At 42.2% G+C, this 27,470-nt stretch overlaps 1 protein-coding gene across 5 annotated transcripts in view; it reads left to right on the top strand.

Moving 5' to 3' along the window:
- SMARCA2 (SWI/SNF related, matrix associated, actin dependent regulator of chromatin, subfamily a, member 2) overlaps positions 1-3,726 on the top strand; it is a 120,410-nt gene extending 116,684 nt beyond the window's left edge. For all 5 annotated transcript variants that reach the window (XM_040579072.1, XM_040579068.1, XM_040579070.1 and 2 more), the window contains 3 exons: positions 721-853; positions 2,008-2,150; positions 2,819-3,726. In XM_040579072.1, coding sequence (XP_040435006.1) covers positions 721-853; positions 2,008-2,150; positions 2,819-2,854 — 312 coding nt within the window. In that variant the 3' untranslated portion in view covers positions 2,855-3,726. The remainder of the gene's footprint in view (positions 1-720; positions 854-2,007; positions 2,151-2,818) is intronic.
- The last annotated feature ends 23,744 nt before the right edge of the window (positions 3,727-27,470 follow it).

Genomic DNA, 27,470 nt, shown 5'->3' with positions numbered 1-27,470 from the left:
TTGAAAAGTTCATGTTATGATCACAAAGGACCAGATGCTCAGCAAGACTAACAAGATTTTTACTCTGTTAGCCTGAGAAATGTGTTACAAGCCAAATGTAGTCCTCATACTCTTGGGAGTCCTCTCATGATTGAGGTTAAAGAGAAAATCAGATGTACCCAAGATACTCAGCAAGCTATGGAATGTTTGAGAACAGGTGCTGAGTTTAGAACAAGCACTGATTCCCCCTCACCTCCCAGCCCCCACACTCTTCAGTCTTTTTAGACCTGAGAGGAAGGGATAAGCTGCTTAGGATAAATTATTTTCCTTGTAACCACTTTATATTTCAGAAAAAACTAAGGATAATTAACATGAGGGTTAGGCATTTGTCATTAGCAACTGTACTGCTAGACTATAACCCATTTTTTAATTAAGGTGCTAACTGCTGAAGTTTGTTGCTTTGACAGGTTTTTTTAAGGCTGTTATGATCTAATGAAAATACACAGTAGTTCCTGTGGTTGTGAAAATAATAAGAAAAACACCCTTATATAATATGAATTGTATTTTTGTGACTTACTATTGACAAACTAGAGCATGAAAAATTCAGGCAGCAGGCATGGTTGCTCAGTATTTGAAAAGCCTGTATACTCTGGGTTTGCACTGGAAATTAAGGTCTATGCTTGGAATTTTAGATATTGCTTGACTTCACAGTTCTGACATAGGTTTGTGTTCATACTGTAGATCTATGAGGATTCCATTGTTCTTCAGTCTGTGTTCAAAAGTGCACGACAGAAGATTGCCAAAGAAGAAGAAAGTGAGGATGAAAGCAATGATGATGAAGAGGATGATGAAGAAGAAGAATCAGAATCAGAATGTGAGTCCCCTGCTAAATACCAAAAAGAAAGTACATCTTGGGATAGAAGGGGAGGTTTTATAGTTTCTGCATGGAGACTGATTCTAAGGTTCTGGTTTACATTAGTGAAAGTAACTTCTTACTAAGTTTGCTACTTTTGATGTTAACGTTTAGTTTAAGTCTTTTGTCTGTATGTTCTGGCTATACTTCTTCAAGTTTAGTAGACCATTTTTAAGCAAGAAACACACCACAGAGGTGCTTTGTGGAAGCAGATCTGACTGTCCACGAGTGTTTATAAGCCCTTCTAGTGCCATTCATGTTATTTGTAAATAGCGGTGCCTGGAAAGGTTGGAGATAGTGTTTATCCATGGGTGGCCAACCTTCAGGCATGGTGTGACATGTAAAACTCATGACCTGGTTAAGAACCAGAAGATGTTACAAATGTTCTTCAGTGTAAGAAGGACTAAGTGGAATTCCTGATTGTTTCAGAAGCAGGAGGTGACACTCATTCAGTCCCTGCGGACTTGGAAACATGATACGGTGGAAGAGGAGGAATCCCTTCATTCCACTTTCTGCCACCCAGTATGTCCTTACTCTCCAGCTGCCCCATCTGCCAGGTTACAGAAACTGTAGTACTTGGCCCTAAGCTACTCTTCCAAGTATGTCAGGCGGGTGTGCAAATCATGCAACTTCAGCAGTTCATTTGGAAATGAGTGGATATTCTGGAATCAGGAGTTTAACATGTTCTTCAGAAAGATGTCAACTCAAAGTCTGCAGTCACCTCCACCTAGCATTTCTGTGGTTTAAAATAAAAGAACTCTGTTTGTACAAAAGATAAACATCTCTGTGCAAGGAAGAAAGTTATTTTTAGATGTGCATCTTCTCACAGGACAGTATGCTACCTGTAGACACCTTGTTTTCCAAGAATGAGAAACAGATGCATATGGTCAACTTAAAGTTATTCTTTATAGTTTAATACAAATTATTCTTATAACTATGAAGAAGTAGAGAAATAAAAGCAAATACCTCTGCTTCATTGTTTCACAGTCCCAATAAAGGACAGAGGGTAGTATCTTTTCAGGCTGCTACCAGGGGTGAATTTCTGTGAACAGAGACAGGATTTAAAAGTTCGTAAGTGAAAGTTATGTTCATATATGCTGTTAAAAATTTTGCAGCAAAATCAGTTAAAGTCAAAATCAAGCTAAATAAGAAGGATGAAAAAAGTCGGGAGAAAGGAAAAGGCAAGAAGAGGCAAAGCCGAGCAAAAGCCAAGCCTGTCGTGAGTGATGATGATAGTGATGAGGATCAAGATGAAAATGTAAGTTTTGTTCACTGAGACTGTGGAAGTGGTTGCAGTGATTGCGTCTCTACCCTGTCCTGCTTGCTGTCAGAATTCTCAACTATTCATGCTTCAGCACATTTTTAATCTGCATTGATCATCTTGAGAGAATTGGGAGGGGGTGTTAATTGTAACTGGGTGTGCTTATGAGATCTGGTTCCAGTGCTGAAAGACAAGAAGTCTAAGAAGTTTGGAGCTTATTTTTGGAGCTGTTCCTGATTTCATTGAACACTGAAATCGCATGGTCTGTTTGCTTTTGTCCACAGATGAAAACCTCTTAGCTTGGGGATTTTTTGGGTGTATGTGGTTTTTTTTTTGGTTTGGGGTTGTTTTGGGTGTTTTTTGGTGGATGATTCTACTAGTGCAACAAATGAAAACAGATCTTTTCCCAGTTATGTCTGGGTAGAAGGAAGAGTCTGGTGCTTCCTGACTCCGTGTCTTTCCTTCTCTAAAGAAGTCTACAGCAATTAAGTGAATTGTCATGAAAGACAAATATTCGATAACATAATACCTTTCTAAAGGTTATCTTGATTTTTGGTTTGTCACCTTTCTTCCTTTTACTTTCTTTTTTTTCCCCCCTTCTTTAACAAATTCCACAGCATAGCTGGCAAAGAATTTCTGACTTGTCTTGTGTCTCTTACCTCTAGGACCAGTCGGAAGCAAGCGGAAGTGATGATGAGTGATCCGTAGGGTTTATTTTCTTGGCAGAACTGACCCCTTCCCCTTCTCTTCTCCCTTCTCCTACTTACACCCAGTGAATTCATTTTGTCAAATAGACCTTGGATTGTTTCTGTATTCTCATTCTCTATAAATTAGCTTTAGGATAGTGCCAGACAAACGTATGATATCATGGTGTAAAAAAGGAAAAAATGTAACATATTGTGACCAAACAGGCCTCAAAAGATTTAAAAACAAAACAACAGCATAAAAAAGCTTTTGATGGAAAATGTGGGTTGATAGTATATTTCTATGGCCTGGTTGTAACTCGGTAATGGTTTGATTGTGCCTGGTTTTATCATTTGACAGGATATTTTTCAGTGGCATCAGAAAGGTAAAAAACCAAGTCTTTTGTAGCATTGATAACCAGGAGAAGCCATTAAAAGCCACTGGTTATTTTATTTTTCATCAGGCAGTTTTCAAAGTTTTTATTTGTTCTGTACTAGTTTTTTACACTGTGGTACATATGCAACTTTGTTTAATAGCTTATAAATGTACAGTAGTTAGCCTTCATTCACCTTGTCCCATATACAGTTTTCCACTTTACGCTTGATGATCTTCAGAAAAAATGCTTTTTGAATTGTATCAAATTTATGTCTACAGTAAACTTTGGCTTAATTTTTTTTTCCTCTATTAAAAAAGTTGGGTTAAAAAAATGCTATTGAATATTGCAATCTATATAGTGTAATGGATGGCTTCTTTCATGAGACTGATCTTCTATGTTACCAGTGTGATTATCACCTTTTCCCTAAAGTGTACTTAATCTTTGCTTTCTTTGCACAATGTCTTTGGTTGCAAATCATAAGCCTGAGGCAAATAAAATTCCAGTAATTTTGAAGAATGTGGTGTTGGTCTTTCATAATAAAGAGATAATATAGCTCAATAGATATGGCCTTGTTTTATGAGTTTCACAAAAATCTTTCTATAGTAGGGACAGAAGGGCAGGAATGGTTCCTGTAGAGAGGTCCACTGTGGTCTGTCCTGAATGTAAAATAAAAACTCATTCAAATACCACAGAAGTATCTTCAGAGATGAAGAAGATCTGAAATGTTAAAATATGTTAAAATAAGTTTAAAAAAATGTTAAAATAAGAATAATAAAAATGAAGTAGCAAAATAATACCTTGGAGTAAAAGTACAGTTTGTTACCTAATAACAATTGAAGTGATTAAGCAATAAAATAAACATTTCTCTTTCTTTCAGGAAATATGTGTCCATAGGCCTCAGTGGGCGTGAATCACATAGAATGGTCAGAGTTGCAAGGGGATCATCTAGTCCAACCTCCCTGCTAAAGCAGATTCTCCTAGAGCAGGTTGCACAGAGTTGCACCAAGGCAGGTTTTTAATGTCTCCAGAGGAGACTCCACAGCCTCTCTGGGCAGCCTGCTGCAGCGCTCTGTCACCTTCAAAGTAAACAAGTTCTGCCTCATATTCACTTTTGGTGTTTCAGTTTGTGGCCATTGCCCCTTGTCCTGTTGCTTGGCACTACTGAAAAGAGCCTGGCCCCATCCTCTGGACGCTCACCCTGAAGATATTTGTAGACATTGATAAGGTCCCCTCTCAGTCTTCTCTGCTCCAGGCTAAAGAGGAAAGGCTCTCTCAGCCTTTCCTCATAAGGGGGATGCTCCACTCCCCTCATCATCTTCATAGCCCTCTGCTGGGCCCTCTCCAGTAATTCCCTGTCTCTCTTGAACTGGGGAGCCCAGAACTGGACACAGCACTCCACACACAGCCTCACCGCGGCAGAGCAGAGGGCAAGGATAACCTCCCTGCCTCTGCTGGCCATGCTTCTCCTCACGCACCCCAGGATCCCACTGGCCGCCTTGGCCACCAGGGCACACTGCTGGCTCATGGGCAACTTGCTGTTGACCAGACCTCCCAGGCCCTTCTCTACAGAGCTGCCCTCTGGCAGGTCAACCCCCAAGCCCCAGCCTGTGCTGGTGCGTGGGGTTGTTCCGCCCCAGGTGCAGGACCCTACACTTGCCCTTGTTGAACTTCATGAGGTTCCTCTCCACCCAGCTCTCCAGCCTGTCCCGGTCCTGCTGAATGGCAGCGCAGCCTGCTGGGGTATCAGCCACCGCTCCCAGTTTAGTGTCACCAGCAAACTGGCTGAGGGTGCACTCTGTGCCTGCGTCCAGGTCCCTGATGAGCGAGTTGAACAGGACTGGAGCAGCACTGACCCCGGGCACAGCGCTGGCCTCAGCCTCCAGCCAGGCTCTGCGCCGCTGATCACAGCCCCCCGGGCTCTGCCGTCCAGCCAGTTCTCAGCCCACCTCTCTGTCCGCTCACCTGACCCGCACTCCTGAGCTTACCTGGGAGGCTGCTGTGGGAGGCAGTGTCAGAAGCCTTGCTGAGGTCAAGGTAGGCAACATCCACTGCTCTCCCCTCGTCTGCCCAGCCAGTCACTCCATCACAGAAGGGTATCAGGTTGGTCGGGCATGACTTCCCCTTGGTGAATCCATGCTGACTACTCCTGATAGCCTCCTTTTCCTTCACATGCTTAGAGATGACCTCCTGGAGGATGTGTTCCATCACCTTTCCAGGGATGAAGGTGAGACTGACTGGCCTGTAGTTTCCTGGGCCCCCTTTCTGGTGCTTTTTGAAGACTGGAGTGACATTGGCTTTCCTCCAGTCCTCAGGCACCTCTCCTGCTCTTCATGGCCTTTCAAAGATGATGGAGAGTGGCTTAGCAATAACATCTGCCAGCTCCTTCAGCACTTGGGGCTGCAACCCATCGGGGCCCATGTATTTGTGGATGTCAGGTTTGCTTAAGTGATTTCTAACGTGATCCTTCTTGACCAAGGGAGTCTTCCTTTCTCCAGACTTCCTCTCTTGCCTCCAGGGTCTGGGAAACTGGAGGGCCAGCCTTGGTGGTGAAAGGCAGCATTCAGTAATTCAGCGTTCTCTGTGCCCTTCATTACCAGGGCACCCACCTCATGCAGCAGTGGGCCCACATTTTCCCTAGTCATCCTTCTCCTACTAATGTACTTGAAGATACTCTTCTTGTTGTCCTTGAGCTCCCTTACCAGATCTAATTCCAAACAGACCTTAGACTTTCTTGTTGCCTTCCTGCATGTTCTGACAACATCCCTATATTCCTCCCAAGTGGCCTGTCCATTTCTCCACATCCCGTAAGCTTCCTTCTTCCATTTGAGGTTTGCCAGAAGCTCCTTGCTCATCCATGCAGGTCTCCTGCCCCCTTTGCTTGATTTCTTACTCATAGGGATGCACCAATCTTGAGCTTGGAGGAAGTGATGCTTGAACATTCACCAGCTGTCTTGGACCTCCCTTATCTTCTAGGGCCCTGACCTAAGGAATTCCTCCAAGCATGTCCTTGAAGAGCTCAAAGTTAACTCTTCTGAAGCCCAGAGTTGCTGTCCTACTTGTTGCCCTGCTTCCTCCACGCAGGATCCTGAACTCCACCATCTCACAGTCATTGCAGCCAAGGCTGGTCCCAGCCATCACATCCCCAACCAGCACTTCTTTGTGAACAGAAGATCTAGGAGCACACATAGCCTCATTTGTTCCTGCACCACTTACATCAAAAGGTTATCATCAGTGCTCTGCAGGAACCTCCTAGACTGTGTGCCTGGCTGTGTTGCCTTTCCAACAGATATCAGGGTGGTTGAAGTACCCTACGAGACCCAGGGACATCACAGGCCCTGAGGCTACCTCCAGTTGTCTGTAGGCAGCTTCATTGACGACTTCTTCCTGATCAGGTGGCCTGTAATAAACACCCACAACAGTGTCCCCCATGTTGGCCTGCCCCTTAATCTTTACTCATAAGCTCTTGACTTGTTCTGCACCCATCCTTAGGGAGAGCTCGATACGGCAGGCGCTCCCTCACATAAAGAGCAATTCCACCACCTCGCCTTGCTGGCCTGTATTTCCTGAAAAGCACACCGCCATCCATGACAGCATTGCAGTCATGCGAGCTATCCCACCACGCCTCTGTAATTGCAATGGGGTCATGGCGCTGTGACCACACACAGGTCTCTCATTCTTTCTGTTTATTCCCCATGCTGCGTGCATTGGTGTACAGGCATTTCAGAGAGGCCATCAAGCACGCCTGTTGCCCAGGAGGGGTGCAAGAGGATCCACCACAGCCACACGCACCATTGAGGTGGCTGGCCACCTGGCACTCATCGTGGGAGACAGCTAAGGCACAAATATTGCTGCTGCGGTTGGGACGGCTTATTCCACAGTTGGATGTGATGGCGTGAGCATTGCCACATTGGACACCAAGTCCTTCAGTATAAAGCCCACCTCACCAAGCTGGCCAGACTGCTGCCTGAGATTCCCATACATGTTTCTAGACAGATTGATTCCATCCATCCCTAACATGCTATAGTCAAAGAATGTCCCACTGTCATAGAAACCAGAGCCCTCACGATAGCACCAGCCATGAAGCCAGAAGTTCATATTCATTATATGTCTATTGCTAGCTGCGCCCTTTCTTCTTACTGGTAAAATGGAAGTAAAAATAACTTGAGCACCAAAATTTTTAACTTGCATCCCCGGAGTTTTATAGTCTTCCTTGATTCTGCCCAGGTTCTGGCTTGTGGTGTCGTTTGTGCCCACGTGAAAGAGTAGCAGAGGACAGCAGTCTGTGCTCTTGACAAGTTGTGGTATGCTCTCAGCAACACCTTGGATCTAAGCTCCTAGAAGGCAGCATACCTCATGTGCTTCCTTGTCAGGCCAGTAAGTGGGTGCCTCAGTACCACTTAACAGAATCACCCACTACAAGCACCCAGTGTTCCTTTTTGCGGTAACTGTGGCGTGCTGCTGGTACAGGTTCTCCACACAGACCTTGCACGGAGACTATAGACCTGTTGATGGCTGCCAAAGCTTCATTCCAGTTCCTGGTTGTAATGCAGGAGAGTGGAGACTGAAGCAGAGTCGATAGTTATGCAGGCAGTCAGCCAACCTATAAGTCAATTTATTTAAGTATTACCTTGAGGTATCAGGGTTGTGATGCACTAAGATGTGGTAGTGTAAACTTTTAAACTACATATTTACAGTTAATGTTGCTACTCTGGAAAATCAAAACTTTGATTTGAACACATATTGAGTAAAAAATGTGCAAACCTAGGAGCTGATTTGTAAACAGAACATTTCTTTGTTATCTGAACGGTGTGGTTCTCAGTAAGCGTCTACATCATATCTCTTTGTACTGCCTCGGAGCATGTTAACTGCTTCAGATTTTTCTAGCTCAGTTGAAAAGCTATTTATAAAATTGTCTTGTGTCCATTTGTGTGTATTAGCTCTGCACTGAGTTAAGTCAGCTTTGCTTAGTTTTAGCAATTTCAAACATTTAATTCCCAGTGAATGCCCCGTCTGAATGTCAGACCCTGTATTTCAGAGAGATACCACAGATCTCTGAGGGGCACATTGAAGCAGCTTTGCAGAAAGTAACCTGGTTGTCCTGATGGATACCAAGTTGAACATGAACCAAAAATGCACCCCTGTGGCAAAGAAGGTTAACAATATCCTGGACTGCATTAGGTGGAGCATTGCCAGCAGGTCCAAGGAGGTGATCGTTCCCCTCTACTCAGCACTAGCGAGATACATCTGGAGGGCTTTGTCTGGTAGAAGAGAAACAGACATACTGGAGCATGTCCAGCAGAGGGCTGCTAAAATGGTTAAAGGACTGGAATATAAGACATACGAAAGGAGGGTGAGAGAGCTGGGACTGTTCAGCCTCAATGAGAGAAGGCTCAAAGGCACCTTATTGATGCAAATTAGCATCTGAAGAGAGAATGCAAAGAAGGCAGAGCCAGGCTTTTCTCAGTGGTGCCCAGTGACAGAACCAGAGGCAATGGGCACAAAATGAAACACAGGAGGTTCCCTCTGAGCATCAGGAAACGCTTTCACTGTAAGGGTGACTGAGCCCTGACACAGGCTGCCCAGAGAGGTTGTGGAGCCTCCTGCCTTGGAGATACTCAAAAGCCATCTGGACATGGTCCTGAGCAACTGGCTCTGGGTGGCCCTGCCTGAGCAGGGGGGGTGGAGCAGATGACTTGCAGTGGTACCTGCCAGCCTCAGTCATTCTGTGATTCTGTGATACAGCATAGTTTGGTTTGCAGAAACCATTCTCTCTAGTGACAGTTTCACAAGTCCATATGTAAATGTTATTTTTTCACTGCAAACAAGTCTACCAACCCATTATGCCAGACAAGAAACATCTGGCAGTAGGCTTCAGTCGCTGCTGGCCTGGACTGGATTTAAACAGGCAACTTAGGTGTGAAAGGCACAGTATGATGTTACCCATCCCCAGAGTGCCTCATGACTTTCCAGTGACCCAGTTTGATTTATTTTTCAAGAACTCATTATTTACAGATGAGTGTTCAGCTGGAGAAAAAGTATTAACTACAAAGACCAATGTGTCTGTTAAAAATTAAAATAACTTTTTTTTTTTTTAGTAAATAAGTATAAAACATATGAGAGTATCTGTTTGCATGAAGAAACACATTCAAATTCTTAGCAGCAATTTTTGTTTTATCAGGTTTAAGTAATATCAAAATACTTTCAATTTCCCCTCTGAGTTTTGAGAAAAAATGCAATTATTTTTATCGTTAGATTAAAATTGATTTATGACTGTGAATTCATGCCTATGCCTCTGCTACCATTGGTCCTGTTATTCTGCTTAGGATTTGAATTAATTTCTGCGCAGAGTAGTTTTCTAATTGTTATCTTGCTCTGTATTATTTTACTGTATTTTTCAAGATTTTTTTTGTCTGGTAATCTCAGCACATCACTATATGAAGAAAAAGGTTCTGGGTAAATTGTCACATGTAAGCTTCCAAAATCTTATGAAAAAAGAGGAGGAAATCCTTTTTGAAGGTATGTACAAATCCATGTTAAAGGTGGAAGCACACTTTCTCTTATACAGGATTCCCTTCTAGTACAAATTGGCATGCAAAGCACTTGGAATACCTTTTGGACAATACACAAAAGCACAATGCTACAATCAATATTGAGAGAAATTAACTCATTTCCTACCTTAATTTCAGAAAATTGTCTAGTAAATTTGAAACGGTGTAGCCTGAGCACTGGGAAAGATAAGCAAAGTGAAGTAAATAGCGGCAGGTTTTCTTCTTGCATCCGCTTCTTCTGGGAAGTTGGCAGCAGTGTAAGTTGGCCAGATGAATAACATTTAACAGCATTTATGCCTTTCAGATGCTATTAATATTCCTTCTGTGCCCCTCACACACCTCCTGGAAGAAACAAAGAAAATGCAAACCCTTTTATTCATTAATATAAATGGCTTCCTGCTTAAATTTGTCTGATCCTTAATGCAAAGTAGTGCGCTGGCTGTTTTCAGACCCACACGTCTTTCTATTTTCCTTGTCATGTATAATGCTTTTTGAACAGAAGCGTCAGGGTGTTTCACCGCCACCTCTCTGGCCCTGGAAGCATACTCTTCACTCACTCAGTTCATGAATAAAGCTGGCTGTTCAGTGATTGTTGAGGCAGACATGGCAGGGTGTGTCATGACAAATACTGCCACAGCTTCTGTGTACTGTAAAACAAAGGCACAGCTGATGCAGCAGTAAGCCTCAGAATAGTGTGCCCTTATGAAGTTGTTGGTACATGCTTAGTCCTGACAACCATCCAAGGAAGGCCTTAATGGCTCTATTAATAATGTACAATCTACTGTCACTTTTTCATTAAAAACAAAAATGCTTGCACAACAGGGTTTACTGAACATATTGTCTGGTCTATAAAACAGGCCATAACATGCTAAAAACAAAATCAGAAATTTTTATAAAGGGGTATTTAGACTAGTGTCATAGTTTCCCCCCTGAAAAACCTCTGAAATATTTTAAAATTCCCGCAAAAGAATCCATTTTCAGTTCTGAATAGGGACTTGAACTGTAAGCTGAAACATGGCTGTAAATCAAGTTCTGTAGGTTCACAAAAGAGGCTAGCAAAAGTACTTATGTGTGTGTGTTGACCATAAGGAAAAAGGGGAAGTAAGTTCAGGACAGGCAAAGAGGTGAATGATACACAGTTTTGACTCCTTTGCAGTAGAATTGTATGTTGTTCTAGGAGTCCCTCACCCCTAATCGTGCTGCGCTGAACAAAGGATAGAAGGTAGATGAGACAGAAAATAAGCAGAGGATGTGAAAGAAGTTACCAGCCAGCATTCACTTAGTTCTGCTTTATTGAAACTGGACATCCCATTCAGTGGGAACAGAACTTTGTGCTTTGGGACTGTGCAGTTGTAAATTTTAAGTGCTTAAACATCAAGGGACATGTTTATGCTTGGGGTAACTTTGTTAATTAAAAAAAACCCAAAAATGCCATGAAGGATTATCCAGATGCAGCCTTCTTGTTCTGTGTGGGGAAAGTCAATGATTTTATCCAACAACTATTTAAACACGACATGAAACAGAAGTTAACTGGAAGTTGCAGCACCACTCCATTATTTCCCCTTAACAGCTCACCCTCTCCTCAAATGAGAGAAGGTTGGTGCAGGCTGTATCTCCACTTCTTTCTCACGCGGAGGACATCTGCTTTCCAGACACTAGTCCTCTCTCCATTTGCTTTACTTGAGAGTGTTGTGAAAGTGGCAATGTTTACCATACTTCTGACTCTACGTTCACACAGTGAAATGGGTGTGTTGAAGAACATGTTGAACTCTCTGCCTTGATCTGACTCTGAGGTAAAATAGTTTTATTCCTCTGCCTCTGTTATAAGGAGCTTGTATTCCAAGCTGCATGATATTTTACTTCTTCCTTATTTTTATGACCACAGCAGACATAGTAAAAGCAAAATTCTTCTCCAATTAGATGATGACAGCTTGTGTTTTTCTTCCCACAATATGCCAAGTTGCTTTCAAAGGCTGAATCGCAACAAATAACTGCAATATGAAGTCCTTCCTTTTTTGAAGTGACCGGAAGACTTGCATTGGAAACTGTACCTGAGACAAGGACCATTTTCATGACAACTTCCATCTTGGGCAGCTGCTTCCTGAGTTTGTGCTTTGTATTCAGTGTCATATTTTCATGCACAATCCATTGCCGTGGTGACATATACTGATGCTTCATTACATTTACCACTTCTGATGAGATTGACAGTTTTAAGCTATGTATTGTGTCATCTGCCACCTGTGAATACAACCGTTACATAAGCTATTCTCACACCGGGAGATGGAGACAAAAATACAGAGAAGACCCCAATACTGACATAAATTCACTGCAAATGAAAGAGAACTATCTATATGCCAAAAGTAATTTTCTTTCTCTGAAACAGCCATAGTTTCTGGTGAAGGTGAATTTATATCCACTTGTGTTATTTGCATTATTGTTTATATCCCATTTTACTGTAGTAGTATCTATTATGTGCATACTCCCTTTGGGCTTCCAGCATAGCTGCTCTTCTGTCCATCACCTTCCATTGAAATCAATTTTATAGGCACTTGGATGCCTTACGAACTTGAAGCAATTACTGCTTCATTGTGCAGCTTTACTTCCCAACTCCTCCGTCCTTCTAATGTGAAATGGAACAGAGAAGAAGGTGGAAAAAGGCGTTGTCTGACTATTCACTTAGGGCTTCTCATTTTCAGAGATTGGGACGCCTTGTTGCTATTAGTGCTGTTGCCTGCTGGTGCAACCCTAGGGACATGCCAGTGCTTCTGCAGTTCTTGAAGTTTCTTTGAGCAGTTCTTAAGGTCAAGGAACAAAGCAGGGAAGCTGGGCATGTCTGACATTCTGCAGATGCACAAAAGATGGTAAGTATTCAATGTCAGTGCACTTAAATTCTTAGAAGCAGTAATTAAAATAGGTATTTAAAACTTCACAATTAATTTAAACTACATAAAAGGCAATCTTACCAAAATAAGAACATTTTAATTCTGCTTTGGAAACGCTTATTAAACCAACTTCCATTGCTGCACCACTGGATGTAACTTTTTGTGCCATTTCTTCATGGGTCCTTATATTCTGCTGTTTCTGTGTGACAAAATCTAAATCTCGATGTGCTTATAGGAAAATCATTTACCCTGCATCATTAATCAAATTTTTCACTACTTCTTGAGAATCTGGAAGGTACAGAGACACTGTGTAGCAGAGCCCATACCAGAATCTAGGTACATGAGGGTGATGATTTCCCTGAGATGGACAGGTTAAAAAAAAAAAGGCTTGCATGCCCTATTTCTGGCGAGTTGATTATTTCTGCTTAGGAGTAAACAAATTGAAAAGGTTATTACTGTATGTTTCTCCTATGTCACTCAAACTCACTTCAAAGCCTCCTTCTGGTTCCCAGAACATAAACGCTGGGTTCAGCCAACATGAGACACAGCCACCAAGCTGTAGGTTAAAGGAAGAAGCTTGAGTTTATTTTTCATAAGCACTCAAGTGGCATGTTTTTTCTTAGGAGGTGCCATGCAGTTATTCTGTCGTCTGCTTTTCCAGATGTGCCAGGTCCTATTGCAAGTTAGCACCTGAGAGACATGGCTGCTACAGTTCCTGAAGTTGGTTCAAAGCACCTCTTCTAGGTGAACATGTTTCCCTGGATGGTGCACAGAGGTTAATAAAGGAGGCAAACTTTTGGTAGGCCCAGCTGTGTGAGCGGGCAGCTCATCACCTCTCAGAGCTCAGGTGAGCACAAGCACCTCATCCCTATCTGTGACATCCCTGCTGAATTCAGCAAGTAGCTTTGCTGCCTGTTCTGCCTGGGCCTCTGTTCCTCTGATCACAGAGAGCTGCTTTCTTCCTTCAGACTGCTTCTTTTAATGGACTAGCATCTGCCTGATAATACTTCTGACCTTGGGAAACAATCCCATTACCTCTCTGGTAACAGGCAGTGGTGGCTGGCTTTCTCACCGCTTTCCAAGAGTTCATGGTATTCTCCCTGCAGATGTCCACATCGCTGCTTTCCTCTCCACTTGCTGCTGTAACCTCCTTTCATGTAGCTCTGTGGGATCAACCAGAGCAATATTAGATAGGTAAAGTGAATCACAGACATTAATCCTACAACGTAACAAAGGCAGCCCCCTACGCTGTGTAATGGCGTGTCTTTCACCTCCAGCCACCTCACGTGCCTGATGCCCGTTGAGTGGTCTCCCTGGGGCTGTTCAGCCCATGGAGTCATTGAGCAAAAAGTGATCTCTAGTTATTTTCAAACTAAAAGAGCTTGCGCAGCAAAATGTTTTTTAACTTATCTCTGAATTATTTCTGTCCAGACACAGGATAAACAAACACAGTGCCAGACAGTGACAGCTTCATTAAAGGACCATAATTTTAAACTCCAAAATATATCTACCATACATAATTCACACGACTATCTTTTCAAAGAAAAATATTATTCATATGAGGCAACATCACACTTTGCCACTCAAAAAGAGAACAAAAGGTCCCCTGAGAACTTGCCAGAAGACCATCTCCAACATATCATGCCTTCTAACCTCCTGTCATCCTTTCCAGCCATCAGCCCCCACCTCAGTCTTACCATATACTTCAGTAATAAGCACTGAGGTGCATCAGGTGACAGCCCTGTTTGAGTTAGGCTGGCCTTTATTTGTCTGTCCAGGTTGAACTGCAAGCACAGGGGGCATGCTCTTCAGTGAGCGCAAGGTCTGGCAGTACACCATATGATGTCCCTGTTTGACTTGACTACAGCGTTCAGTCCTGAAAAATGCTGGAAAGATAAACATGACAATTCAGTACACGCTTTTTAGCTTTGGTGATATAGAGAAGTACAGAGAACATTCTTCTGTGGAGACTGCACTCACCGCAGGGGTAAACATTTTCAGTAAGATCACACATGTATTATACTTTTGCATGTCCACTGGTGAGCCTATTTTCCTCTCTAGTTTTGCCAGAAAATACTCTGTCTCACATAAATGTGTCGGCTTTCTTCTGACAGGCTTCACACCCAGTAGTTGTTGGCAAGGTTTTCCGCTGGACTCAATTGTATTAAAGGCAGTAACCCACTGACTGTGTACTAAATGATCCTTCTTTGCAAAGGATTGCATTTTGTCTTCAAGATTTTAGCTAGCAAGGCCAATTTGACTTCCTTGAGGGAAAATTTTAAATGAAAATTAAACTCAGTGAGGAATTATTAGGAAGTTTAAAAAATACCTACTTTCATGATCAATAAAGTAATTCATGAGATCTCTCAGAAGCATCTCTTGCTCTGTAACACAGACATTAATTTCAGCCTGATGACAGGTCTTGCAGACATGGCTACAGAGGGCCTTGAGGAACTGCTTTAGTCCATGGAGCCTCTGAAGGCCACCTCTGGCCATGCGGTGTCTCCATTCCAGCAAGGGGCTCTTCATCACTGCAGGGGAGCAGGGGGAGGAAAGCCCGGGGAAATTTGCCTTCTCAAGCAATGGATCTCAAACTGGCAGGTCAAGCAGCCCATGCCTGGGGGACTCCAGGCTGGGAGTCAGACAGGTAGAAGGAACGCTAAATGAAATCCCCAGTCCTGTTTATATAAGTGTTAATGCTTGCACAGGCTATTACAAAATGGCAACAAAATGTTTGTTGCAGGAGATACACAGCTGAATTTTCATTTTTTGTTTGTAAATGACCCGGTACTCATGAAAATATTTCCAAGTCTAAATGGGATAAACTACTGTTACAGGCTAAAAGGATATCTTGCTCTTTGTGCCCTTCAGTCATGAGTCTTTTCAGATGTTCTGGGCATCCCAGTCACCTCCAGGTTTGCACTGAGGATACCTGTCCAAAAGGAATTTGAGTTAAGTTGTCAGTATTTCTTGTAGAACGTCAAGCAAACGACAAACAGTAGCAATGCTTGTCTGAATAAATTCAAACTCAACTTTTATTTCCTTCAACCTGAACCAAAATCGAACTGCCAGATCTTACTATTGATCCTTTGAGCTATGTAGTAGCCTGTTTCTGTTTTTAATGAACAATACTTTCTTCTAATTTACATTTACCTGACTGCTCCTACTTTCATGTGAATAGCGATGTAGCATAAGCAGAGTCTAAATTTCAACATCACAATAGGAAATATTTTGGGGCTATCAGCAGTTACAGGATCTACCTGAAGGTGTGCAGTGAGCGGAAAGCAGACTGTTTTTAATGCTCTGGAGGAAAGAAAGAAAAGTCAAGCTCACTCGGATTTTGTCTGAAATTCATGTTCTTCTGTAAAGCCCACTGTGATAGGCTTCCATTAAAGAGAATAAACAGTATAAGGCATGAAAGGAATAGAGGTACTCCTGTATCTCTATGCATTTGTATCTCTATATGTCTGACTTGCAATTTTCTGTTAAACCTGCAGATCAGGATTCACAGTGGTCATGAACACACACTTCAGTAAAGCCGTCCCTCAGCCTGGCCCTCACTGAAATGCTGATGCAGAGAGGAACGAATTGCAGCTAACTTGAAGAGAATCTTATGTATAACATTCTTCACTTTTGTCTTTTCTCTGCGTTGTCTGTGGGCCCATACAACAGCTTTGGAAGGGAATTGTCTACAGTGAGGTTTTAAGTTTGGTTTGGGCTTGGGACATACCCGGTCCTAAGGCAGGTGAGCACTGTGATTTTGCTAGTGCTCATTCTTCAGCAGAGTTCCACTGGATCCCAAAATTCCTGTCTGAAATATCCCAAGATTTGAAAATGAGTATGTCAAAGACACAGGAGAAATAGGGGGAAAGGTAGTTCATATGAAAAATACTAGAAAAAGACAGCTTTTAGAATCTTTACTGAAAGACATGAAAAATATATGTTGCTATAATTGGAAATAACAATATTTACTGTATAAACCCCATTACAGAATCATCCTGTTCCACTCTGGATACCAAATTTACATCCATTCCTTCCATTCCCTCTGTTTATGTGTTGGCTAAATGCCATGTGATTTGATTTCCCTTCTCAGGCTGCTATGAACATTTACAGACCTCAGAATATTGACTGATCTTACTCCTTGACCTCCTTTCCTCCCAAAGCATCAGAAGGCAGTTGCAGCATGATGCTGGTTCAATATGTCAGGCTTCCCTAAGTGCCAGAAGTCCTTTCCTGCTCCAACTCCAGACTTCAGATATTCTGATACAACACAGACTTCCCCCTCCCCCCCCCCGCCCCGAAACAGAAATAAAACTGTGAAACTGAATTACTCTGTAATATACATGCGGGGGGGGGGGGGGGGGGGGGGGGGGGCGGGGGGAGGGGAAAAAACAGAAAACAAAAACCAAACAAAATCCCCAAATCCAAATCAACAAAAAACAAACAAAACCAGCAAAACAAAAGAATTATAGAATTGCCAGAAACATGAAGACAATGACCATGAGGGCATGCAAAATAAGACACAGGTGGCATCACTAGACACTAGAAAAGATACTTACCTTTTGCTTTAGAAACACTCCAATGAAATTTTTAAATAGTTTAAAAGCCTGTTTGCTCAGTTGTTACCTTCAATGTTTTGTTTATGTTTTATTGCTTTCCACTGTCATTAGAACAGAACAGCATTGAATAGAAAAGAGAAAAGAAGAAAAAAGAAGAAAAGAAGAAAAGAAAAAGAATAGAATAGTTGAATAGAATAGACCTACAACAATCATCTAGCCCAACTGCCTGATCACTAAAAGTTAAGGCACGTTGTTAAAGGCATTGTCCAAATGCGTCTTAAACACTGACAGGCTTGGGGCACCGACCACTTCTCTAGGAAGCCTGTTCCAGGGTTTGACCACCCCCTCGGTAAAGCAATGCATCTATTTCTTCTCCAGACTTTAGTAGATTACAGAAGAGGAAACATTTATCCAAGAATCTCTGTACAGTCCTAGTGTATCTCAAGCCTGACGGGAATCTTTGGATTATATCAAAATGCAAATCTCACCAAAGAAAATTAATTTAAGCAAACAGGAAAAAAAAAAAACCCAAACTTTGGGGATGTTAGGTATTTAGCTTTCTTGGGTTTCAGTGGGAGAATGATGCTTTGCACTAATACTTCCTTAAGCAATCCATCAGCTTCTTCATTTTATGACAGAAGTGATCCTGAGTGTAAACACATATGTAGCAATGGAGTATTTTCATGCCATCTCAGCATGCTGGAAACACATCCCAGGCTTTGGTATGTTGGAAGAACTGAAATCATTCGCAAACTTAAAACAAGTTTATATAAAACAATGAATACTGCACAAGGAACACATTTCATTAATAACCAGGTACTTCAGGCGTCTTAATTACTTTTTTCTCCTTGTAAATTAATGCAACTGTGACATATTACAAGTAGAAATCAAGGCATAATTTGAAGCTTCCAGGACAGATGTTTCTGAGCACAGGAACAATCTGTCAGGGAGGGAAAACGAAGAGCAGGACAAGGGCAGGAGAGCTGGGAGCTGTGGGTGGCAGCAGGACAGGTCCATGGCAATGACCAGGGCATGGCCATGTGGTCAGGGACATGGCCAAGGTCATGCTCGGACATCAGCCTGCAGGTTGCCCTAGCTCAGTGGGGCCCATGGCCAGGCAGGGCCTGCTGGTGCTACAGCTCAGGCAGGGACCAAAAGCAAGATCCTAGCTTAAAAGCATTTCCCAGGGCGGGTGAAGGGGTCCCCACCACTGAGGCTTCGACAGCTCAGGGTCTTCCAGTTTACCAAGCTTTAGGGTTGGCTGTTTTCTTTTTCCCCTTTGCAAAAAGAAAAGAAGTAATTGCTCAAGTTTTTTCACCTTATCCAGAGGACCAGAAAAGATGCCAGCAGGGCTTCACCATGTGAAAAACAAACCGTGATGAGAGAGCACCAACCAGTCCCTTCTGCCCTGACAAGCGCTGCCTCGACATCATCATCACACAGGACGGAGTGGCGTGAAGGTGCATGTGATGCCTGCCTATCAAGAGGCAAGGAAGGTGGCATCACTTTCCCAGGGCTTGGAGGGAACCTTGGCTGTGGGTGAAAGTTTGTGATTTGCTTCTAGCACCACATAGCAGAAGGGAGAAATTAAATCCAAGGTTGCCTTCTCTATCTTCACCTTCCATGCTTTGTCACTACTGAAATATTTTTCAGTATGTACCAATACTGGTACAAAACCATTCACAACATCTCATCTTGAACTCTCTCAGTCACAGCCCCATCCCCATCTGCTTAGGATGATTATAATCAGAAGCCTAATGTGAAGGAAAACAACAATGTTTAACAAATTAAACTGAAACTGGGAGAGCATAATCTATATTTCTGAAGAGCTCTACCCTGCAAACTCACGCACTGACCATTTAATGTCAATAATTTTTACTGATGAAGCATTGAAGTGAGATGCAATTGTGCATTCTCTGAACTGACACCCTCTGGCTGGTCACACCTCGAGGTAGTACAATGTCCTTTACAGCCAGCTGAGAATAGCCTTTTTGAAACAAACCCTTCTGCGAGCAGCAGATGAGTGTACCACCAGGCTAATTGCTGCAATCCAAAATTTTACACCTCTGTGGGCAGATGGACCGTGTAGATGCGGTTTGCTGTTCAACTAGTACCTTTCTGTATAAGCAGGTACGAATTGCTGAATGCTTTTTAAATGTTAGTTTTTAGAACCTGCTTCTTTGTTTTCATTAATACAGTGTCTGTTTCCATGGAAATAAATGTTTAGCAGAAAGCAAAAGCCAGAAGTATCAAAAACCTAATCAGCAGAGAAGTGCACAAGTCCCTGAGGTCAATGTATAGCTCAAATCAAATTTAAGGCCTCTGGTTTGCAAACCTTTCAGCCTGTGTTAGTCTTGGGCTGTTCTTGGTTACTTTCTTCTCTGTTATTTGTCTTCACATCTGGAAGGAGAAGGTTTTTCTTGTTGCAGTCTTCTTTTTAACCAGCAGGACAGCAATGGTAATCACAATGCAAAAGCCAGCCTATGAAATATATTTAATTCTTAACCAAGAAAATAATATCAGATAACTGTGACTTCTCATTGGAGCAGACTTCTTCCTTTTAACTGGTAGCACACAGAATGTAAACCTCAACTCCATTTCAAAGAAACTCAAAGCCACTTCACTATATCAACCTGAAGAAATAAAAAGTAATTTCTTTCCTTACTTCCAGGTCAAAACATGCTGAAATATTCCTTCCATGATAGAATTGCAGCTGGTGGTAGATCAAGGAATAGCACAGCAGAGCTGACCATCGTAACCTACAGAGCTTTTGAATCTTTTAATGGTAAAGAAATACAAAATCTCAGAAAAGAAAGCAGAAGGCAACCTTTCTAGGTTTCTGCTTTTTCTGCTTAATTTCTCTACAGAATGTAAAAAGATAAAATCCCCAAGAACATCCCTGCCCAGGACCAGCAGCCCACATGTGGGTGTGGGTCACCACCAGCCCTGGAGTCTCACCCCACATGACTTCCCATCTGACTTGGTACAGCCTGTTGAATCCTGTGATGGGATCCTGCTGCTTGAGGAAAACTTCATCCTGCCTGTGTCTTAATTAGTTGGCATAATAAAGTTGCTGACATTCAGATCTTGGAAGAGCCTGCTCAGGCTGAAAAAAGTTCCTTCCTGTCCAATTGACCTCGAGTCTGGGAAGAAGTAGATCTCCTGTTTCCTTTTTCTTTTCTGGCTGCAGCAAGTCACTGAAGTGCTTTGTTTATGGCAGTGTTTTTGTCCCTTACTGCCAACTAAAGTCTTTCTGGGAGGTCCGTAAGTTTTCTTCTGTATAAAGTTGGCTTTCTTGAATATGTTTAGAGCTCTACATGTAAACTAATTAAGAAAATAAGTTAAGCCTATGCAAACCAGTTCTGTTAGGAGCCATAACACCAAGAAATTTTACTATGTGTTTCTGCCCCAAGTTTGGTCAGAGGGCTTGGTTTTCTTTTTTGTCAGTGTTCAGCTGAGTTGTTTAATCAAGCATCACAACAGGTGTCTTTCTCTCTCCTTTCCCCCCCCTTATGCCTTCTTTCAGCCTACCGTTTCTCCTGCTCTGACCTCTTCTCCCAGTTTCCCATGAAGTGGCTTTGGGGATTAACTCATTTGGTTTGGCATCTTTGGTCAGCATCACAGCCTGGGGCCAAGCAGGCTTAGTGCTGAGTCCTTGGAGCATGTGCTAAACATCACCGCCAGACTGTGACCCATTGAAAGGCATCGTTGCGTAGAGGCCCCTTGTTGGTCCTGCAAGAGGGAATTGTAGCTCTAATGCAGCAAATTATCAGACAGCCTTGCTTTTGCCATATCCCTATGTTTAGACATTTTCATTTGTAGCACATATCTTGCAGTTTTCCTTCTTTGCTGTACAGAGGAACTGACAGTGCCTGAAAAAGTGTTTTTTAGCAGCTAAAGAATGGAACGGCAGGAGTATCCAGCCCATACTTCCTTCCTGGCACTTCACCCAGCTTTTCTGTACCTATTCAATTCAGTTGAATAAAGAATCTCATTCCCACTAGAATTGCATATGATGGTTCAGTAACCTACAGCATCCTGTTGAGCTTCTGTTTTCTATGTCTGATAAGGCCTTCTTTAAGGAAGTGGCAGCTCTTTCCTGCTGATGAAGGCGTGCAAGTTAGAGGAAGGATTACTGCTAAAGAAATTCCACCTTTAAATTAAGCAATATTTTTAGTCAGTTGAAAAAATTTAAGCTAAGATTTAACCCCTGTGTCAGAGCACCTGACTGAGCAGATGTCATGCTTTATATGCACGTTCTGACAACTGGTGTATAACTTTCATTACTGTTTGCACAGATCCTGACATTGTCTTCCAGACTTCAGTGCCACTACTACTCACATGGAGAAGCACTGACCAAATTCTCTTCCTGTACCTTCTGGACATCCTAAAATTTCTCCTCAGTTTTCCTGACTCTCCTGACTCATTTGTTAAAGCTATCATTCCTTTTTTTTTGTTTTGTTTTGTTTTGTTTTGTAGGTGTCTCTGTACTACAGTTCAGTCCAAATGCCATATGGATGCCTTAATTCTTCTGACTACTCTGTATCTGTAATGCATTTTTGTATCAAATATATTGGTTCATCTAGTTTGCAGCCAATCAGACTGAATTAAACCCCTGAGTTTATTATGGAATGTGCTTTCAAAAGAACCTACGCTATCTCTATGGCAAAATTAAGCCAAATAAATCCTAGAGCTGTTGTTTACAACACAGATGAGAGAGGTTCAGAATTGTAGCTGCTGTGTTACAAGAGTGGCATGAAGAGATTGGCTTTTAGGGAAAATGGGTGACAGAGTGTCATCCTATAGCTGATGAAGAGCTTGGATGGTGACAAATGCAGCTAACAGAGGGAGCCAACATAAAGCAGCAGTTTGTGCAGAAGAGTGCACAAGATAGTCCAAGAGCTTTTTCCAGAACAGCATAGCTGTGTCACTACAGTGGCAGGGACACCGACATGAGTCTCACCCAGGAAGCAACAAGCTATTGTTTCCAAAAGGATTAGTTCTTTGCCTACTGTGTTTTTGCAGCAACAGACTTGATGTTCAAGACATTTCCAGTCCAAGAATAAACAGCTTCCCAATGCAGGTGATCAAGGAGCCAAGGAGCAGAGGTGCTCTGCTGGACCTGATACTCACAAACCAGGAGGAATATGTCAGGGTGCTCTGCTGGACCTGATACTCACAAACCAGGAGGAATATGTCAGGGATATGAGGATGTGGGGCAAGCCTGCCTGCAGGGACCATGACGGTGGAGATTAGGATCCTGAGAGGTTGGAATGGGACAAACAGCAGGACCACAACCCTGGACCTCTGGAGAGCAGAGTATGTCCTGTTTGGAGATCTGCTTGGAAGAACCCCATGGGAGACAGCTCTGGAGAGAAGAGGAGTCCAGGAGAGCTGATAGAAATTCAAAGGTCACCTCCTCCAAGCTCGAGAATGGTCCATGCCAACAAGCAGAAACCAAGCAAAGGGGCAGGAAGCCTGCATGAATGAGGAAGGAGCTCCCCACTAAACTTTGGCATAAAAAGGAGGTGGACAGGAGGTGGAAGGAAGGACAGGTGGCCCAGAAGGAATACAGAGATGGCATCTGACCATGGAGGGATGGTTCAGGAAAGTCAAAGTTCATCTGCAGTTTAATCTGGCAAGAGATGTGAACAGCAACAAGGAAGGTTTCCACTGGGACATCAGCAGCAAAAGAAAGACTAGGAAAAACATGGCCCCACTATAAACTGGGCAGGAGGCCTTGTGACAAAGGACACAGAGATGGCTGAAGTACTCACTATCTTCTTCACTTCTGTGTTTACTGGTAAGAATTGCCCTCAATCTCAGGCACCAGTGGGAAAGTCCAGGGCAAAATAGACCTACTCTCGGTGGAGGACAATCATGTTAGGGAACATATAAATAAACTGGACCTACAGACATCCATGGGCCTGATGCAATGCACCCACAAGTGCTGGGAGAGCTGCCCTGTGTCATTACAGGCTGTTTGCATCATCTTTAAAGGGTGTGGAGGAGAAGGGCATGATTGGGCAGGGATCCTGAGGACTGGAAGGAAGAAAATGTCTCCTGTCTCCAAGAAGGGGAATGAAGATCAGATGAATTACAGGCTGCACAGCCTCATCTTGATCCCTAGGAAGCTGGTGGAGCAGCTAATCCTGGAAACCATTATCAGATATTTGCGTGACAAAAAGGATACTGCAAATAGTCAGCATGGACTTGTGAAGGGGAAACCACGCCTGACCAACCTGATGGCCTTCCACTCATTGTGACTGGCCTAGTGTATGTTTGTACAGTTGAAAAGAAGGACTGGAAATAATCACTCAGAGCAATGACCAGAGAAAAACTAGGTTTCTGCTGTATGCAATAGATTCAAGAAACATTCATGTAGCATAAATTTGGATGCCTGTCTGTTGGGTAATTTTGATACTAGTGCTGACACCTGCTTGCTGAAGCAGATAAAAGTACAGTGCTGCTGCCCTCTTTGTGTTTCTTTCTTATTCTGGTGCCGAGTCTCCATTAGCATTTCTGGAGGAGTAAATAAGTTGATTGGGAAAAGATGGCTTTCTTTTAAATATTTGACATGGGAGCACTACTGAGACATCAAGAGGAAAATGCAAAGATAAAGGAGGTGCTGTTTTGTCAGTGTCTTAGTCTTCAAACACCCACCACTACAAGCAAACCTGCTTTATTTTTAGGAAGAACCACAACAGAGCTGACTGCTACCAAGTGATGTCTCTTTTATGAGTGGACTGTTTTGAGCAACTGAGGTGCCTTTCTGTAAGAGCTGAGGAAATGTTCCTCACCTTTGACCACCTTCTTTTCCTCTTTGGTCCCTGTCCCTGTCTAACAAAGGCAAAACATGACTCAAAACTACTAAGCTAGCCACAAACAGCCAGAGAGGGTTGGACCTGTTCTGCTTCTGTCTCTGTTTCTGACTGAAGAGAACATGCAAGAAAACATGTTGCTAATTTCTCTGCCCAAAGGGGAAGCTTTTTATTATTTTTATCATTCTTATGGTGATGGCACAATGATTTTTTGGATTGTAATTAGTCTTCACCAGCCTCCTGTAGCACTACACCATGCTGCCAATATCTGTTATATATATATCTTCCATAATCATCTTAAATTATTGTTGTCACTTTTAATTTGTGGCAAAGGGTTCCATATGGACTTGTTACATGCATTAAATTGTTTCCTGGTATTGATCTGAAATGCTTTGCTTTTCAGCTTGTCCCCATTCTACTACTACAAAGACCAAATAAATAGGGAACTTTCCTCACGTTTTTCATTAATATTTAACCTTTGTGCAGATCCCTCTTGCTCATCATGGTTGAAATCCTGCCTGGGGAGAACCACTACAGTGACTTCTTTGGGCCAAAACCACATAAGTTTTCCTTGGATTCTTGAGCTACTGACTTTCTTCTTGGAAAGAAACTTTGCTTAACATCCCATTGCTCTGTCACTCCTTTCGTTCTTGTATTACCGCTATATCTGTCTTGAGCTACAGTGAGCAAAATCAGATGGTTTTTATAGACTGTATCATCACCATGGTTAACTGTATTATTTGCCTGAAATAGAAAAAAACTGAGTGTGCCTGAGTGGGAAGAAAAAAAAGATAGACTATCAGGTGAGATATATTAGGAAGTATCTTAAAAGACTAGCACTTTCAAGTTCAGCTTTTGATTTTCAGTGGATTTCTGAGGTTTTAACTTCACATGCACTTAACACTGCAGAGGGGAACTTTCTGTGATTACTTTCGAAAGTTTAGTCTGTGCAAAAACCTATGTTTTCATGATTAAGGACACCTGACATGGCAAAAACATGCTAAACTGAAATGTTTTGTCTTTGTAGGTGGTTTTGATCCAATTAACAAAGTAGGTTAATTCAGATTCTGCTGAATGCATTTATCTGGTGATGCATCCAGGCAACCTAAATAGGACAAGGAAACACTTTAGTCATTACATGCTTACCTACCGCTATCTATTCAAGCAGTAACAACATGTCTGACATTCACCGAACACCCAAAAAATACCGTTTCTGGTGTGACTAACTTGAAATCTTCAAAACAGACACAGATAAAACTCACAGGATGACCTAGGGATGACTTTTTACACAGTGTGGAGGACAACCATTTTTTATGATCTGTATTTTTTTAATGCTGTGTTCCTCAGGCTACAAGCTGAAGAAACAAGAGGCTATAGGGAAGGACAGCCTGTGTACGCACTGCTTGAGTAGCCCCTGTGCTGGCTGATGTGAGTAATGCTCTGTTTGTTCTGATGATGATAATCTAATGAGGACGGAACAGGAGCACAGTGTTCCAGGATTAGAAGTTATGCGTTGTAATGGGGATGTTGGTGTGGGGGTAAGTGTAGAGAAAAAGATAGCAGGGCAGTAAAAGAACAACGATTAGGCAGTGCAGGTAGTTTGTGAAGTGTCTGGTAAGAACTTCTGGCTGTAATACTGTCATGTAAGGAGTGGAGTAAAGGCCTGAATAAAACAAAATGAAAGCCATTGCCACATGTTCATCTTTACTTACAGCTTTGTCTCCTATAGTGACTGCTTGCTTTCTTGGGAATTTCTCTCATCCACTATGTTCAAGTCATGGTTATGTTAGACACAGATTCCTGTTTGAATTTTTTGTTTTGTTGTTCAGGTGCACAATACGGTATTTAGTTGTAGGCTTTGGTATTCCTTAATTTAGAGGAAATGTCAGTCCAAAGGGATTTCATTCTATTCAGTATAGTGCAGCTGGGTTTTGTTACCTGTTTTTAATAGATTTTAAGCTCAGAAGGCACTACTAGGTCACTTGCAGTGAGTTCTTGCTTGATGCACACCATACAGTTCTGCCTAGCTACTCTGTGAGGAGTCTTGCAATTTGTGTTTAAAGAAAGCATGCCTTCAGGAAAAAAAAATACATTATTGATTAGAGGAGAACAAGAAATAATGAAACCACCATTTCTTAATAGTTGATTCTGGTAGTTAACCTTAGCACTAATTGCAGCAGCTTTACTTTTACCTGTATAAAATAATAAGCAAAAAGGAATCCTGTGTCGATGAGCTTATGAATTTCCTTTTGCATGAAACTTCAGGTGACACCATTCCAGGGTAAATGTGTATGATCTGAAAGCATTAGGCTGTATTCACTCTTGGAATATAGCTCTGCTGAAACCCGCTGAGCAATGCTGTTAATGTAATAACCTCACAGACACACACCGCCTCATCTCTTGTCAGAACAAGGTATACCCAAAGCTTTAATTCACACTAATCCAGTTTGGCACAGCTGTGCAATAGTCCTTAGATGTTGCCCAGTCAATCAGACTGTCATTAGCTTTGTTTCTATAGCATAACCTTGTTGATTAAACTCCCAGTTGGTATTAGCACATATCCAATGTAAACATCTAGTGATTTTGCCTTTAGAAAATTGATCTGCTGATGCATCTGTACCAGTTGAAAACCAAGTCTTTCCCTTCTGATGTGTGGGGGCAAGGAGGGGGAGAAAAGGTAATAGAAATAAGGTCCCTCAGAAAAATTATTAACATGTACAAAAAACAATGGTGGAGAAATAAAGTTAAACAAAACACAGCATTATCACAGGCCTCATGTCTCGTGCACTGCAGATAAACATTACAGCTTTCCTTTTGTACTAATCTAAGAACGGGGAACTTTTGTTGTGTGCCAACAGCCTGTTGTGTTAACATTCTCCCCAATTACGTCCACAAACACTCATGACAATATGCCAATCGCAGAAAAGTATTGTACGATGTTTTGACTTCATTTCAGCTGTTTAGGGTTAGACTCACTTTTTAGATTAAAGCAGGTAGACCAGTCCTGCTCTCATTAAGCTTAACGATAATCTAAACATTGATTGCAAAGGAAGCAGCACTGAACTTCCATGAAACATGAAATTTAAGACAAAAAATGGTGAAGTAAGGCTCTCATTCTGTCCTGACAGTCTGTGCAGTGCATGTATGAGTAGAAGGTAGATTATAGTACATTGTCACTATGGAGAGAAAATAATGCATATCCACTTTCTGGTTTGATTTCACATACACCCTTTATAACATTGTTTTATGATGCATGAAAAGATCCCTGACCACATCCTCTGCTTATGTAATAAGCTTAAACTCCATGACTTCCAAAGAACTGTTCTAGCACAGTATTTTCCAGGTGAGGATACAGGCTGAGAGGTATGTTGCACTACAGACAAATAAGCATTGTTGTCCTTACAAGTAACAAGCTGCGTGCTTTTTTAATGTAGGATTAATTTTGTT

This window comes from Falco naumanni, chromosome Z (genome assembly GCF_017639655.2).
Source record: "Falco naumanni isolate bFalNau1 chromosome Z, bFalNau1.pat, whole genome shotgun sequence".
Taxonomy (NCBI): Eukaryota; Metazoa; Chordata; class Aves; order Falconiformes; family Falconidae; genus Falco; species Falco naumanni.
The sequence above is the reverse complement of the archived record's forward strand: the minus strand, read 5'-3'. Positions and strand labels throughout refer to the sequence as shown.